General features: G+C 44.0%; 1 protein-coding gene across 14 annotated transcripts in view; it reads right to left on the reverse strand.

Moving 5' to 3' along the window:
• Positions 1 to 1,630: 1,630 nt before the first annotated feature.
• Positions 1,631 to 15,898, reverse strand: part of TENM4 (teneurin transmembrane protein 4) — a 2,292,082-nt gene continuing 2,277,814 nt past the window's right edge. For all 14 annotated transcript variants that reach the window (XM_075126359.1, XM_075126347.1, XM_048840453.2 and 11 more), the window contains one exon: positions 1,631 to 8,916. In XM_075126359.1, the coding sequence (XP_074982460.1) occupies positions 8,158 to 8,916 (759 nt within the window). In that variant the 3' untranslated portion in view covers positions 1,631 to 8,157. The remainder of the gene's footprint in view (positions 8,917 to 15,898) is intronic.

Genomic DNA, 15,898 nt, shown 5'->3' on the forward strand with positions numbered 1-15,898 from the left:
GGACTGAAGTGCAACTTTGTGTATCTGATCCAAAGCCAGCCCCATTGTCTGACTTTGGAGCCACAAGCCTATGCTTGTACTAGCTAGTAAAAAACATTTGTTGAATCTAGACCAGCCATTTTGACCAGACAAGGAGTAGAGTGATGGCTGGACATATACTACTCCTGGTGCTTGACGCATCAATGGTCCGGAGTGGGGGGTGCGCCTCTCATGGTTTGAAAACCTCTGATTCTGAGTCGCACAGCAGCCAGAAGACGTACACCAATGGGGCTGCAGTTTTAATGGGAAGGCACTTAGCAATTAAACATTGATTAGATTGCCAAGTTCCTTCCCGTTAAACTGCAGCCCCATTAGTGTAAGTCTTACTAAATAAAATGCGTTGTCCGCCATTACAGGATTTTTTTTCTCCCGCATTCCCTGATGAGAGCTTGCTTACCCCACTTTGAAAACCACTGTATGCCCTAGCAACCAGCAGGCCTTTTAGCCCAGGCTGCTGTGTATCCTCATGTAGGTTAGTAGGCAGCATGCTAATGGTTTAAGCTGTTTTTCAGTGCTAACCCAGTGCTCTAGTATTAATGTCAGCTAGTCCTACAGCCTGCATGTTATACTCCTGGGGGCATTCTGCGCCAAACATTTAAAAATCCTATGCCAAAAAATTAAAAATTCTGCACACACTATTTTAAAATTCTGAAAATTTTATTTATCAAAATAACACTACATAATCACGCGTTTCAATTATTTTCGTAATTTATTTCAAAACACCTGTCAGCAAGTATGTCTGTAACAATACAGACACACACAACAATTCTCCCAGGAGTAGAGAGTGAAAGAAACCCCTATGACAACCCCGTCCCTGGTTCTCTGCCCACTCCTCCCCCCCCACCCAAAGCACAGCCGTGCGGCCCCCCCTCCAGCCAATACACCCTCTCCCTTCCCCCCAGAGCCCTGCCATGGGGCCCCCCCAGCCCAGGTACCCACACTCCCTCCCACCCCCGAGCCTATCCGCAGGGCCCCCCTAGCCCAGATACCCGCATTCCCTCCCCCATGGCAGGGATTATTACACCCTTTCCACACAAGAAGGCAGAGACATGTTAAGTGCCTTGGTGGCAAAGGCAGGAGTGGAACTGAGAACTTATCTACACAAGAAAGCTGCAGTGGTTTGACACAAACTGATTTAGTTCAAACATTGCAAAAGTCTGTGTGGATGCTTCTATTTCTGTTGAAAACAGGCATATTTCAGGTCATCTTAAATCAAGTAGGCACAAGTTTTATGCCTGAAATATTCCACTTTTATACTGAACCAAGCAGAATTTACAAAAACTATTTTAAGTAAACTGCCTCAACTGTCTCTTACATGCAAGGCCTGAATGCACTATGATTCCCAGGCCCTGATCTTGTAGACGGGTGTTTATGAATTCACTGTTAGAGAGTGAGCGTATATTCCTCTTTGCTTCACAAACTAGACACTAAAAATCCATTTAGACAAGGAGCAGTGTCTTTGGGGAGAGAGTTTTAGAACTGAGCTCATCTTACGTACTCTATTCTTCTGAATTACCCTGCTCATTAGCCAAGTGACTCTGGGGTATGATATCTAGAGTTAACCTTTACATGATGGCAAAAATAAAAACCCTTTAAACACAAAATATTCTTTTATTTGTCACCGAAGGCTACACACGGTCACTTCTGTTTGTTTTTCTAGAAGGTATCTACATTTGCACTTATGTACAGCCTTGTCATATTTACACAGTCAAGAATACAGTGTTAGAAACACAAAGTGTTGAGAAAAAAAAATTCTCAAAAATTAGTTCCAGACTTCAGGAAAATGATCACACCTGGTAATGACAAGAGGCTCCAGGGTTGGCCGTACAGCTGAGCTTTGCTACAAAGTCCTCCTTCTAGACTGTAGCTGCATTCAGAAGGCCTCATGCAAAATAAGCAGATTTATTTGTTTTAACAGAAAAGTGTGATGCTTTGATTTGTTACTTCAGTCACATCACTGAAACTGTCCTGCAGTTTGACCTATTCTTTGCCAGAACAGTTTTAGTTGGTGTTCACTTGGAGTTTTCAGGGCTCCTCTGCCCAAATACCATTCCCCTCCTGGATGGGGGTTAACAGTTAAGCCATGTAACATTTTATTATAAGCACAACTTTTTAAAATTGCTATAAACAGGAGAGAGACAATAATTTTGCTGTCTACCCCCACCTTTTTTTTTTTTTCACATTTCAGACTGTTTTCAGTTCAAATAACACAGCTTGATATATCACTATAGGAAATAAGATCACAGCCATCAGGACATGATATAGCCTTCCTTAAACAAGGTACATTTAGTGGGAGGGGCATTCTGAAACAGGATATAAATTTTGAAACTGATCACTTTGTACAATGCAAACAGTGTGTCTTTTAAAATATCACTCTCCAATCCTGGAGGATTTTAGTTAAATGTACCCTACAGTTAAAGTCCATTGGCTAAATTTTGTTTAAAATCAGTAAAACCTTGTTTGTAACTTGGGGAAATAATATAGTTAAATACTTACTATGAGCTATAATAGAAAAGAAATGGTGAAAATCTTTCAGTCCGAATAAGGACAGTATTAACACTAACAAAAACGAACAAGCCAGTGGCTAACACACTGGGTTCCTGTGAGGCTTGCTATGATATGCTATGCAGGGATGGTGGATTGTGTGTTTCAAGATAACAAGGGCCAAAGTTTATTTCACCAAAGGGCCTGTTACAGTGTGCACCGTTATGAACATAATTGTTATGTGTCTTACCCAGGTTCAACAGTGCTGAGATACAGCCCTTCACTGCCAAACACAAAGATAAACCAAATACCCATCAACAAGCCAAGCAATCTTTAGCTCCATTATTAACATTGTGTGTTTATGCCCCCTCGGTGTTTAAAGAGCAGCCGCATTGCTGAGATCTGTGGCCCTGGTTTCATTTACTCTGCGATTGAATCAAAACAGACGGCCATGCTATAAATATGACGGGGGCCCTCGCTGTAAATCAGAAAATCAAATTCTAAAATTTCCGGTTAGGAGTCTTGTCTTTGCATAATGGATTGCACTGTCATTTATCATGGTGACACTTACAAGTCACAGCTGAAAAGGTGCTTTATTAGATTTCTTTTTTTTTTAACCAATTTTGATTTATTCTTGTTGCAGCGTCCGTTTACCAGCCTGAGCAGAATCTTACCGTTCCCTCAGCTCAGTAAAGCGACCACAGATACAGGGCAGAATTCTCTCACTGTTCCTAACCTACAGCCAAATGATGTCTTGAGGACAGCTCTCAGTCATCGGTCTTTTAAACGCAAATCAAGCATGAGGTCGCTTAACAGCCTCCATCTATTCTGTTCTTGCCTGGTATTTTTTAGATTTGTTGGCCCATTTTTGCCATGGCTCTGATCAATAGCAGTAATGACAAAGATTCGATGCGCTGTATGAGTCCCTCCGGTCACTGGTGCTTCATGATATATTCCAAGCTCTGGATAGACAATTTCTGTCCAAAAAAGCTTGGAGGAAACAAACACTGCAGTACATCTTGCAGTGCTAAATGAGTCTAGCGGGGGCTGCAATTGCTACACAAATGCAATGCCTTCTGAATAATGAAAGTCAGAGAAAGGAGTGAGCCAAATCTGCAGAGGACAAAAATCTGCACTGATTCCTCTCTGTAGTGGCAGGAAAAGGGAAAAAGATGCAGCTATCCATCCTGCAATGTGAATTTCCTATGGGCACAGCTGGAAGCTCCATTGTTGGATCATTTAAAACAAGGTTGAAGAGTGTAGTAGAATTGTCTGCTGCAGAGACCGACCTGCTATGAGTCTGGTCCAGATGATACAGGTGCCAGGTCCAATTTTGCTTAAAAATACACACATTTCAGCACATGTGGCTTGATCCTCAAGTCGACATGTAGGCAAAAACGTCCACTAATCCAATGGGAGTTTTGTCTGAGTGCAGACTAAGACCTGTGGGCGCTTGTCCTTGATACCGCTGACCTAGACTGTGAATTGATTAGTCTAGTATACCCTCCAAAACCTAGATTTAAAGGTCAGCAGTCGCTCTTCAAACACAATTCATTGTAACTTGAATTTGCTGAGTCGCACTCGTTACATTTTGAGGGAAATGTGCCAGGGGCTGGAATTCTTTTGGGGCAGGACGTGTGCTTGTTCAGAGTCAGAAACTAAACCCGGCTGTTCCATGCTAGCCTTGGTCCTGGCAGTGATTCCTACACAATTACCATTAAAATGAATATTTAGGGTAACGCCTCAGGGTAGGCTGTAGGGATCGAGCTTAGGACTTCTGCACCGGAAAAACACAAACCTCTACTGCCTGAGATCAAACTCTTTTAGCAAAACGTCAGTAGCAGACCCATAAACCTCTGTGTGGTTCAGCCCCAAGAGGGGGACAGAGCCACTCACTGTAATTGTGGGATATAAATGGAATGTCAGGCTACAGATGCCATACGGGAAAGATCTATTCACAGATTCCAAACTCATAAGGAACCATTGTGATCATCTAGTCTGACCTCCTGTATAACACAGGCCATAGACCTTCCCCAAAACAATTCCTGGAGCAGAGCTTTTACAAAAACATAATGTAAAAATGATCAGCAATGGAAGAGTCCACCACGACCCTTGGTAAATTGTTCCAATGGTTAGTTACTCTCACCGTTAGAAATGTACCCCTTATTTCCAGTCTGAATTTGTCTACCTTCAACTTCCAGCCGTTCGACCGCCTTAGACCTTTCTCTGCTAGATTAAAGAACCTGTTATTAAATATTTGTTCTCTATGTAGATACTTATATACTGTAATCAATGATGTGTAGCTGCATGTGGTATGTTGTTCAGCAGGGCAACAGTTAACAAATGGTCATGCAGCCCTTGATTTTTTAACATTCCCCTTACCCTGGAGGTTGAACTCCACAGAAAAACACTGGGCTCTTGTAGACAAGACCCTTATGGCAGGACAAGGGGAATCTTATGGTGTCAGGATAGTAAATAGCCTTTCAAGTTTTCACCCCCAGTAAGATGAGTGGGAGACATCCCAAACTTCTCTTAAAACTATTCCTCTGCTACTAATAGTGCTGCAGACACAAGTAGTCAACTGTCTCCTTGATCGATTGGTTAGGTTTTGTCTTCGTTAGTGCTAGAGAAACATCATTCTGTTGAAGGAGCTATTTAATAGTCAGGAGAGAAGAGATTCAAAATAATGACTCCTCCATTTCCTAGGCTGTGCACAGACTCCAACTACAGGACACTAATGGACTTTAATGGGAAGTCGAGCAGTTTTAGACCCATCACATTGCTTGAGAACAAAGAGTAAATCTAATTTGCACTGATTTTTGCCACGATGTGGATTTGGATTGCTCTCGGCTACAGGCAGATTTGTGAGACTCATGAAAAATGGGAGACCTACCCGGATTCATTACTTGTGTAATAACCTGAAGACTCTGGGTAAGGCTATAAAGGTACCATCTCAGTCCAGCAAGGTTTCCATTGGGAGTGTTTCATACTTGAATTTCCTTTCCTCTACTCCATGTAAATGTAGCCGATTTACCATCGTAAAAATCCCCATTACATTTTTAACAAACCGATGAGAATGGATACATGAGGCTTCCCTCTCTTTTCTGCTACACTTTGACAGAGTAGCGTTAAAAGGAAGAGGTGGTGTACGGAACAGAGTATTGAGCGGTTTTATAACACACTAGGCTTGAAGATGGGCAGCTCGTTCATTTTCAGCCAGCATTTGCTCTGCTCTGTTTCAGAACCTCCCAGAAAGTGAAGCCACTCCGACAGAACTGGTGCTGATTTTCAAGACTTACCACTACTTGCTATTTACTCCTGCCAATGTATTTCTCCATAAAGGATGCTTGCCAGTTCAGTCCTGGCCAACGCTCTTCCTGCTCTGCAAGGTGAAGTTCAAAGAATAACACTGAGTTACTGTATCAAAAACACTCCCTTTCCTGAAAGCCAGGAGGAATTATGAAAGCAGCAGGATGGTAGGGAAGCATCAGAGATGTGTGAACCTCACATGGATCTGTGTTTGGGTTCAGTTAAGGTCAGAATCTAAAACTCTCAATGTGCCTCTCACTGGGTCTGTAACATTAGGTTAAAAATTTTAGGAATAACAGGCTCTCTTGGGGGATTTCCTTCACTTCCATCTGGCAAAAGCATGAGAACAGCCAGGAGGGGGCCATAAGGACAGAGACAGACAAGTTCTGGATCTACAGGGAAGCTGTGATAGAACTGTGGCCACCACAATTTTCTCTATCCATGGAGTTTGTGCCCACTGAGTCCTTTCCAGCCTTCTTGCTATCCGGTAACTGAGTAGACCCGGGGATACCGTCTTGGCACAAGGCAGTGATGCTGGTGGTGGGGTCTGCTGAGCTTGGTGGGTGCAGTGGAAGAGGGCGTGATTTTAGGGGACTATAGAACACCATGCTCCAAGGGCCGGCTGTGAAACCTCTCTTGTTGTGGTGTTTTGGCATGGCTCAATCTGTCTCTGGTTAGAACCTGGAAGCCAAAACTGAAGATGAAAAGATGTTAAAAATTTCAGACCATGTAAGAGGTTCTGAGCTGCTCTCTGACAGCCAGTGAAAGTTCAGGGGTGTGTGTGGGTGAACACTGACTCTGTCAGAGCCAGGTCATCCAGAGGTCTGGATGGCATCACACCTGCGTTTCTCTGACTGCAGCAATGCCCCGTATCGGTAGAGAATTTTCTCAGAAAGAAGCTCAGCTCAGTCTCCTTGTTCACTTGAATCACCAGGACTCTTGCACATACCACAGCACGGGGCTTATGTGAGTACAAATTACATTACCATGTCGAGCAACTTTGTCAGCAGTTTCTTGTAAACTATTTGGGCCCCTCTCTAGTGGGCATTTCTATTCAAACGCCTCCTTGTTCGCTGTTAACCCTCACTGGGCTACTCATATAATTTGAGCTTTTTGGTGTCCCAATGGGGCGAAAGGGGGAAGGAACAGTTAGAGGGTTGGTTCTAATATTTCCCCTCCTGCTGCTTATTAAACGTTTTAAATTCCCTGCTGCCAGAGTCCCAGAGAGGCATGTTTGCCACAGTCATAAATGATTTAGTTTGAATGAAAGCCAGTTTCCAGGCTAATAAAGACAGCCCCCAAAAGCAAGAATTCTGGAGTATGGATTTGCTGCACTCTTCAATGGTACGTCAGTGGGAGACTATCCTACTACTTACAGACTCAAATTAGCTTCCTAAAATGAAGTTGCTTTATTGGACACAGCCCAGTGGACTGCTGAACACACAACCTGGTGTACTGAAATACTATGTATTTAATGAGGTTGTGTTTACAACTTCGGTGCATTCAACCCACCTAGAGAACAGCTCTAGGCACGAGAGAGGATATTTTCCAATAGAGTGGGAGGATCTTTTTTGGCCTTTACTGGCTTTTTAAACTAAAAACAGGATTTGCGCATGGACCAAAAAAGAAAGAGAAAAAAAATCTACTATCATAATGAAAAAGACTGTTTTTTTTAATTCCAGTTCAGGAAGGAAGAGAATCATCTTGCAAGTTAATATATCCAGCTCCTTTTGCCTCTATAATCTACTTCTGTGCAGCAGGAGCCCAAGAAACACTTTCTGTCCCAAGTGAAAGCTGAAAACTCCTTGTAAGTTCTCTTTTGAGGCACACGATTCAGAGAGTCACTTTGAGAGATTTGGAATCATTGTCATCTTCCGTTTCCAGCGTGCCCAGCGTTTCTGAGCTGTTATTCGGGTCGAAGGCTATCTGTCCCTGTCCCAAATAAGAAAGGATTAGGATGAAACAAGTTAGCACAGACACCCATTTCTCACTTCACACCAAGTAACCCATGGATGTACGTTTACAACTCCCCACTTTAAATTCCTCACAAAAGGGAAAAAAGGACAAAGAGACAGTAAATTTCACTGTGATCACACTACGGCAAAATATACCTTCTGTTCATTGCAAAAAACATGTGAAGGCCAAATTTAAAATAAAAAAAAAAGAATGTTGCATGAGTTACAGTGCAACCATATTCTTTCTCTCTTTATTTTCCTCCCCCAGCCAGGTTCAGTTTAGAAAAAGGATTGAGTACAACACAGTCAGGTAAGTGGCCACAAAAGAGTAGCTGTCTTTGGCAAGAAGTCACCGCATTGACCCTCTCTGTCACCTTCTGCCCATTTCGCTCTGTCTCATAAAATGGATGTTGTTGGCGCTGTCTGAGAGTTCTGGGTATTGCTCCACTGAGATCACAAAGTAGCCATCATAGCCCTGCACCCGGCCCGTGTTCAGCACTTGCTGCTTCTCCCCTTCTGTCCACGAGCGAATGCCCTCCTCCCCATCCTGCAGTCTCTGCTGCTCCCTGGCCCAGGCCTGGGCTATGGCGCGCTGCCTGGCCAGCTCCAGCACGCGGGCTTTCTCCTCGTCCAAGGTGGTCCCATAACGGGTGTTTAGACACAGTGCGCCATGCTGGAGCTGGATGTCTGTGTAACGTCTAGTCCTTCCACTGAGCACTGTGTTGATCTGGGACACTGTAACGTTCACGCCGTTCTCCAGGGTTCTCCGCCCGCCACTGAGGCCCAGTATGGACAAGTCGCTTTCTGACGGCCCTTGCTTAACGAAATAATGTGTGTCCACTCCCTCTATGGTGAAGTGCAAGTTCTCCAGGTAGTGGGCGTTGTTCAGAATAGCTGCGATCCGGCGTCCATCCTCGTTGGCCAGACTGATGATGTCAGTGGCCACACGCCCATCCTTCATGGCAAACTTGACCCCTTTGCCGAAGACAGATCCTCCCGAGGCAAAGTTCTTGTTCTCCTTGAGCTGCCGGCACCCGGCGATGCTGGAACTGTAGATCTGTTCAAAGCGCTCTAGGGTGACGAAGGCTTTCAGCTGTTTCTGCACTTCACACTGCACTCCCAAGATTGACTGGGAAGGGAGAGAAGGAGAGAGAGAGACGCAAATTAGAAAGAGATGCCGGGGGACTGAAAGGTATCGCTAGCACATTGGAGAGCAGAGAAATAACATGACATGATCCAGTGAGAAGAGCCAAATGGTTCTGCTTCCTCTAGCTACTTCTTAACGTTGGTCTGAAAAATAAAGTCTTTCTTTTTAATGAAACAACTGATTGAGATTCCTGTGCTTGCAGGCTATTCTCCCTAACTGCCATCATGCCAAGACACCGAACTGAATGTAACGTCATCCCTCTGACAGAGTGGAACACTGGGGTGGAGAGGGACCCAGCACGGAGGGGAGATTAGGGTTTAGTGGTGACAGTGAGAGACAGTTGCATTCTACCTCACTCCTTCTGTGACCTTGGGAAAATTAATTGCTCATGCGTCAGTTTTCCTCATCTGTAAATCAGAAATGATTCATAGCTGATTACCGGGAATTTTCTAGTGATTAATATTTGTAAAAAGCTTTGAGAAAAGGTGTTCAATAAGCTCAAAGTATTTAAATAGTAGCAGTTTCCTTCTGTTTTAACCTGCTTTTGATTCCACCCTGCATCATCCTCCAAGGCCGCACATCACAGTGTGATCCTCACTCTGTCCAAAACACTCTTTTCCAGAGCCCCTCAATGCCACTTGAAGCATTGGCCAAAATGGATCATTCAACAGTCAAGTGAGGTGCTAACGCTCCCCTCCCCTCACTGCTACAGTGCTCCCAGTCTTTCTGTGGGATCAGGTCCTCAGCTATTAAGACTCAATCTTGAAGCTCAATTTTTACAGAGGCAAAGCTCCCATTGACATCAATGGGAGCTCTGCCTGAGTAAGAACTGCATAGGGACCACAGCCTTTGATCACCTGTAGACAGTTTTAATGCAAAGTGACTTTTGCTGTTAGCATATAAAGGAGCGAATGCTCTGAATGATTCAGCAGCTTATCATTACCGAAAAATGTCTGTAGAAACATACTCATCCATTGACGGGAGTACCGTCTTCTTTCCTACTCCTGTCCAGGAACAATTATCTGCTCAAATTTCACAAAAGCGAGACGATGCCGTAACAAAAGTCTCCTGTCTTGGCCAAGGGCTTAATTCACTAAGGTAACGACAGCCAGCATTAAAAATAGGTTACAGATGAAAGGGGGCCACCCTCACTTTTTTTTAAAGTGAATTTAATAGCTGTGAAAGGTGCTGGCTTAACAGCCTGGAAACTAACACTCCTGTTTTCCTTAATATGCCTTAGCCCTTTCCTGGCGAGACCCTTTTTTAGGGGTGACAGAGGACAATTCAGACTCTATGGTTAGTCCAACTTTGGCGTCTTGGCTGAGTCAATGCTAATTTACATGGGGCTGTTATGAGCTCTATTTTGCTGTTACATATTTGATTTATAATATTCTAGCAATGAGAGGCTGAACTGCTACAGGACCGTCCAGTGAAGGATCTCCAAGCTTTTTACAACAATGAATACGGTTAGCCTCGTGATGCCCAAGAGGGTATATTAGCAGCCTCATTTTAGCTATGAAGAAAGCGAGGCACAGACGATTAAGTGACCTGCCAAATGTGTCACTAGAAGTTTGTGGGAGGCCCTGTGAGGCTAAATTCTGCACTGACCTATCGCCTGTGCGAGGCACCTGAAAGCAGTGGGGTTGTAGGCAAACTCCATTAGGACACAACGTGACCAATGATAAAGAGGCACAAAAACAACCCTTTCTCCAACATGACACTACAGATGTAAATGCTATAAACTCCCAGAGGGCCTGATCCTGAGTGGCATGGAACATCTGAATCTCCTAGTGACTGCTCTGTGATGAGGGTGTTGTGTTATAACAAAAAAAACCTCAGATTCTGGATGCTGCTCAGGAGGACTGACGAGAGACACATGCTGAGCCTGCTCCCATTGAAGTCAAAGGAGATTTTGCCACTGACATCAACTGCGACACAAGCAGGTCCAGTAATGAGCAAATCTGACATGGCTTGAATGGGCCATGGAAAAGTTGGCTGGATAAGCTTGTCCTATAGCTTTGGTCTGGAGAAAGAGATTCTATGGGGAGGTTCTAGCTTGCCCTCCTTTTCTCAGGCTTGTCACAGAGCAATAAAAGCTACTCCTGTGTCCTGAGCTATTTCAGCTGCCATCCCTGTCATGATTAGGGAGGGAAGAGGGACAAGAATAGTAAATCCCACTATTGCTAAACCCCTTTTGGGACTCAGACCAAAAGCTTAAGCTCCCTTTGAATTCTGGGCAAAACTGCATGGAGTTTTATAGGGTAGGACCTGGTTTGCCTGTTCTTCAGTGTGTACCCCAGAATTTAAGGTGACGAAGGGCTTTCTAGACCAGCCTTCCCCATGCAGGGCTGGTCCAGTCCTCTTATATATAGTGCACGGTCTGGTCTGTTTCTCAACAGCCAGGTGACGGGCCTCCCTCGTGAGACTACAGCGCAGCCTACTGCATGTCACTGAGAGGAAGGGTGCTGGTCTTGATGTCCAGCCACAACATGACCTTTACAGATGCAGCCCCACATGAGATTCCCCTTCACTGGCCACGCCATTTAATTCTGGGCAAACCATGAAGGGTGCCATACTGACAAAGTGCTCGTGCCCTTCAGAATCAGGATGCCCTGGAGAATTTGCATAGCTGCATTTTTTCCCTTCTCCATTCCTCAGCTGCTCTGATTACCAGCTGGCATAGTACTGGGTCCCTTATTAATCAACTCCGAGGTTCTGCTGACACTACAAGACACAGCTGAAATGTAACTTTGCCCCATCCTGCCGTAGCAGAGCAGGGCATGTATTCTTTGACTCGGGGAATACTCAGGCAGATGGCTAAGTTAAGATACAGATAGACTAAATGTCCTAGTTTTTTGTCACCAACTCAGGCCGTTAAATACTAGATTTAAAATCTGTGTTTAGCCTCCTTTGTGTTTCATGGCACCATATTAAAACATATGACTTTTCCTTGACTTAGTAATACACCGCATTTGTGCGGCTCACAACATGACAGAATACTTCACCGACTCATATGGCCAACATCATTCAAAAATAAAAAACAAAACCCAAAATACACCTGGACATAATATCTAGACTGAGGTTTAGTGGGAGTCCCCAGGATATAACAGCACTAGTGCTTAGCACCTGTCACCCAAAGATCACAGTGTTCCACAGCACCTCAAACATCTGGCTTGTTTTGTCTGTCTTGTCTATTTCTAGCAAGGACCGTCTCTTCCTTTAGCTTTAGAAAGCACCTCACTGCAGGAGTAATTTCAATCAACAATAAGGAGGTGCAGAGAAATGAAGGGACTTCCCCAAGGTCCCACAATGCGTCGGTGGCAGAGCCAGGAATACAAACCAGGTCTCCTGACTACCTATCCTGTGCCCTAACCACTGGACGCTGCTTATAGCTATAATTATTCTAGCCAAGTAAATTGAGGGGTTGCTTCTGAGCAACACAAGGCACTTGTGCTGGCTCCCAGAGGGGCTTAGCTATGGTGCTGCTCTACCATTCCCAACTTTCGCTATCCAGGGACACAAATCTGCAAACTAAGGTCTTCCACATGGTAGCGCAATGCATCATCACTCATAATTAAAAATGTCTCGGTTATCTTGAAACTGAGTCCTATAATATGGGAGGACTTTGAAAACTGCTTAATTTAGGATCTGATGACCTTGAGTGTATCCCTTTAATAACAGAGTGTATTCTTTTTTTTATTTAAATAATCTTCATATATATATATATATATATAAACCTCAGCCTGTATGCTACCCTGTGAAAAGAAAAGGGGGAATGCAAACAGATTATGCAGAGTTCAAAGAGACAGCGTATCCCTGCCTTTGAAATACTCAAATCATTTCTGTTTCATCTGACAACCCATTTTAATGAACTAGCAAGGAAGAGAAACATAAAATTACCATCTGAGCTGAAGATGGCACAGAGCAGAGCTCTCTAAAAATGCTGTAGCTTTTGGCAACTGTAACCCAGAGGTACAGTATAAAAACAGCATTAAAGCAGAAGGGAGTTGTGGTGGGACTTATTGGCTATTTTATTTTAATATTTGTCACTATACACAACTGACATCTCTAATCTGGGTTTGTTTTTCCTTAAGATCTTTTTTAATCAGATGCCCTTAAGTGACATTTTACTTTATCTAGTAATGACCCATTGGAGAGAAGAGACTGACCTTCATTGTTTGTTTGCTACTGTACAGGCTCAAGAGAATAGTACATTACAGTGATCTTGGAATAGCTGCTTGTATTTTGCCTGCAGTTCTTGAGGATTTAAAATATCACAGCTAGCTTCTATCATCTCTTGTTTTTAAATAGTGCTTTACCCTGTGATACCTAGAGCTTTCATTTCCCATCATAAATAGCCAAGATGTGAAAGAAATTCGAACCTGTTTTCTTGTTTCTACTTGTACCAATATACCGTGGGTGTATATTTCCCTTACTAAAATATGGGCTTATTGTTGACTTGGTGAGTCTAGGCTATGACTTAGGAAACTTTATGGAGTGACAGTAGCATTGTAGACTCAGGCAGGTATATTATGGGAGCTCAAGAACTGGGGAGAGGCACTGAGACCTCAGTTTGAGTCCAGTACCCCAAGTAAAACATCTTTGCATTAGCTACACCAGAGACTTGCCTCCTCTATGGCCCCTGACAACACTGGAGAGGGGTGAAAGTGGCCACTGGGTAAGTAAAGGAGCTCAGTTAGAAGCCCACAAGAAAGAAATTGTGACCAAAAGAGAGCTTAGCTTGGCTTTATTACACAAAATGACCCAGTCACAGGGTAGCAACTGAGTTTGCTTTGTGCTATGACTGCAACTGTAGTGATCCACTGAAAGAGAGGAGTGTCAATAAAAAAGCTATACAATAAAGGGGCTTAATCTGTTTAATTTATCTAAGAGAAGATATACAGGTGACTCTATCATGCTCTCCAAGTACCTACATGGGGTAGAGATTTCTGATAGTAGAGAATTCATTCATCTACCAGAGAAAGGTATAATGAGATCCAATGGTTGACAGGTGACACTAGAAAAATTAAGATTAGAGAGAAGGCACAAATTTTACCAATGAGGGTACTTAACCACAGGAACAACTTATCTAGGGACCTGGTGGATTCTCCATCACTGGCAATCTGTAAGTCAGGACTTCATGTTTTTCTGAAAGATATGCTATACGTCAAGCAAAAGTTACGGGCCCAATGCAGGGATTCTTGAGTGTAATTTGTTGGCCTACGCTACGCAAGAGATCAGAGGAGATGATCTATCATTTGTGTTTCATCTTACAACCCATTTTAATGACCTACCAAGGAAGAGAAACAGAAAATTACCATCTGAGTTGAAGATGGCAGAGAGTAGAGCTATGGTTCTTTCTTATCTTAAAAATCTACTGATCTGATTTTTTGAAGGTGTTTGTTTTGATAATTTCAAAATGTTTCATTACAACTTTGACCTTTAATTTTTTAACCTGTTTTTTTTAGTATAAATTAATTAAAATAACCAAGAAAAAATAAACAATGAAAGAAATTACCTATAAGAGTTTCAAAACCTTTTTTTTCAATTCCCCCCCCCGCCCCCCGCAATTGGGAGAGTTGTCAAACTTGACCCTTCCCCATGAACAGGCTTGGTTTTGACACACTGGCATTTTCCAAGGAAAAACACGTTTTGTCAGAAAATTCCTGACCAAGTCTCTGTTTTAGTTGCCGAGCTTTCGGCACTAAGTTTGTGGCCTTTAAGCTTAAGTCATTAAATCCAATTAAAACAGACATAGTGAGTGGAATCTCCCATCGCCCGCATGGGGGAGGGAAGCATTACAATCCCCACTTTGTAGATGAAAGAAACTGTTGCACGAAAGGTCAACTTATACACCTTCATGGTAGGCACAGAGGGTTCACTTGGGGTGGAACTGGTGTGGCTTCAGTGTGGAGGAGAGACAGGGACAGGATGCAGTGAGTTTGTACAGGGACTGTGCACCTGCACTGCAAAGTCCAGCTTCATTTGGGTGCCCTCTGTGACCACATGGAGGAGGATGGAGCAATGGCAGGCCAGGACCGAGGATCTGTCACTATGTCAACCCCCTCGTCCTTCCCCATCTCCTCTAGGCAGAAGTGTTAGGGGCACAGGGGCTGCAGTCGGCTCTGTGGGATCTGAGAGCACTGCAGCACCACCCTACAGAGATTCCTAGCATTCAGCCTGGGCACTGGGGAGAGGATTTCGCCCCACGTGACACCGCACAGAACCCAGAGCTCCTAAATTCCAGCCCTGTGCATGAACTACAAGGCTGTTGCCGTTTTTAACCCCCGACAGAGAAAAATAAGGTGGTTCTTGTTGGGAAAAAAAGGGTTGGCTCCATTTTAAAACTGACGGGATGAGCAGAATTCACTCCCAATCAATCAGATTTGCAAGGCAGGAAGAGTAAAGCCTTGTGAGGGTGTGGAGGATCCTCCCCTTCGGAAGTTACTTTAGAATACACAACAGCCTATTTCATTCCACAGCCAAAACAATTCAGATCAGCCTCTGCCTCCTTCAGTGTGCAGACGAAAACCAATAGCTGAGCTGGGCTACCCTTCCCCTGCAGCCAACGGTGCAGACAACAAGCCGCAGGTATCAGAGCCCCAGAGCTCATGAGACTGAGAGCAGTATAGTTAATGAAATGATGACTGATTCCAGCCCTCCCTCCCCCGCAAACAGAGCTGTACGACCGCCCGCAATTACTCGGTAATTCAACAAGACGAAAGGGGAAAAGAAGCAAAATTGGATTCAGGTGCTGCAGCTCTGCAATATGCCAGAGGTCACGACGCATCCCCTGCTGGCCAATAACGCTGAACTTGTTCAACAAACCATTTAGTGGCAGCCTCACAGGCGGAAAGCGCAGCACAAGAGAGTACTGGATTTTAAATGTCACTCTGGAGCTGCAGGGGGATAACTAAGCTAAGCTGAACGTAGCGCAAGGTTTATGGCATGCTGGATATTTCCA

Source organism: Caretta caretta, chromosome 1 (assembly GCF_965140235.1).
Source record: "Caretta caretta isolate rCarCar2 chromosome 1, rCarCar1.hap1, whole genome shotgun sequence".
In the NCBI taxonomy this organism is placed as follows: Eukaryota; Metazoa; Chordata; order Testudines; family Cheloniidae; genus Caretta; species Caretta caretta.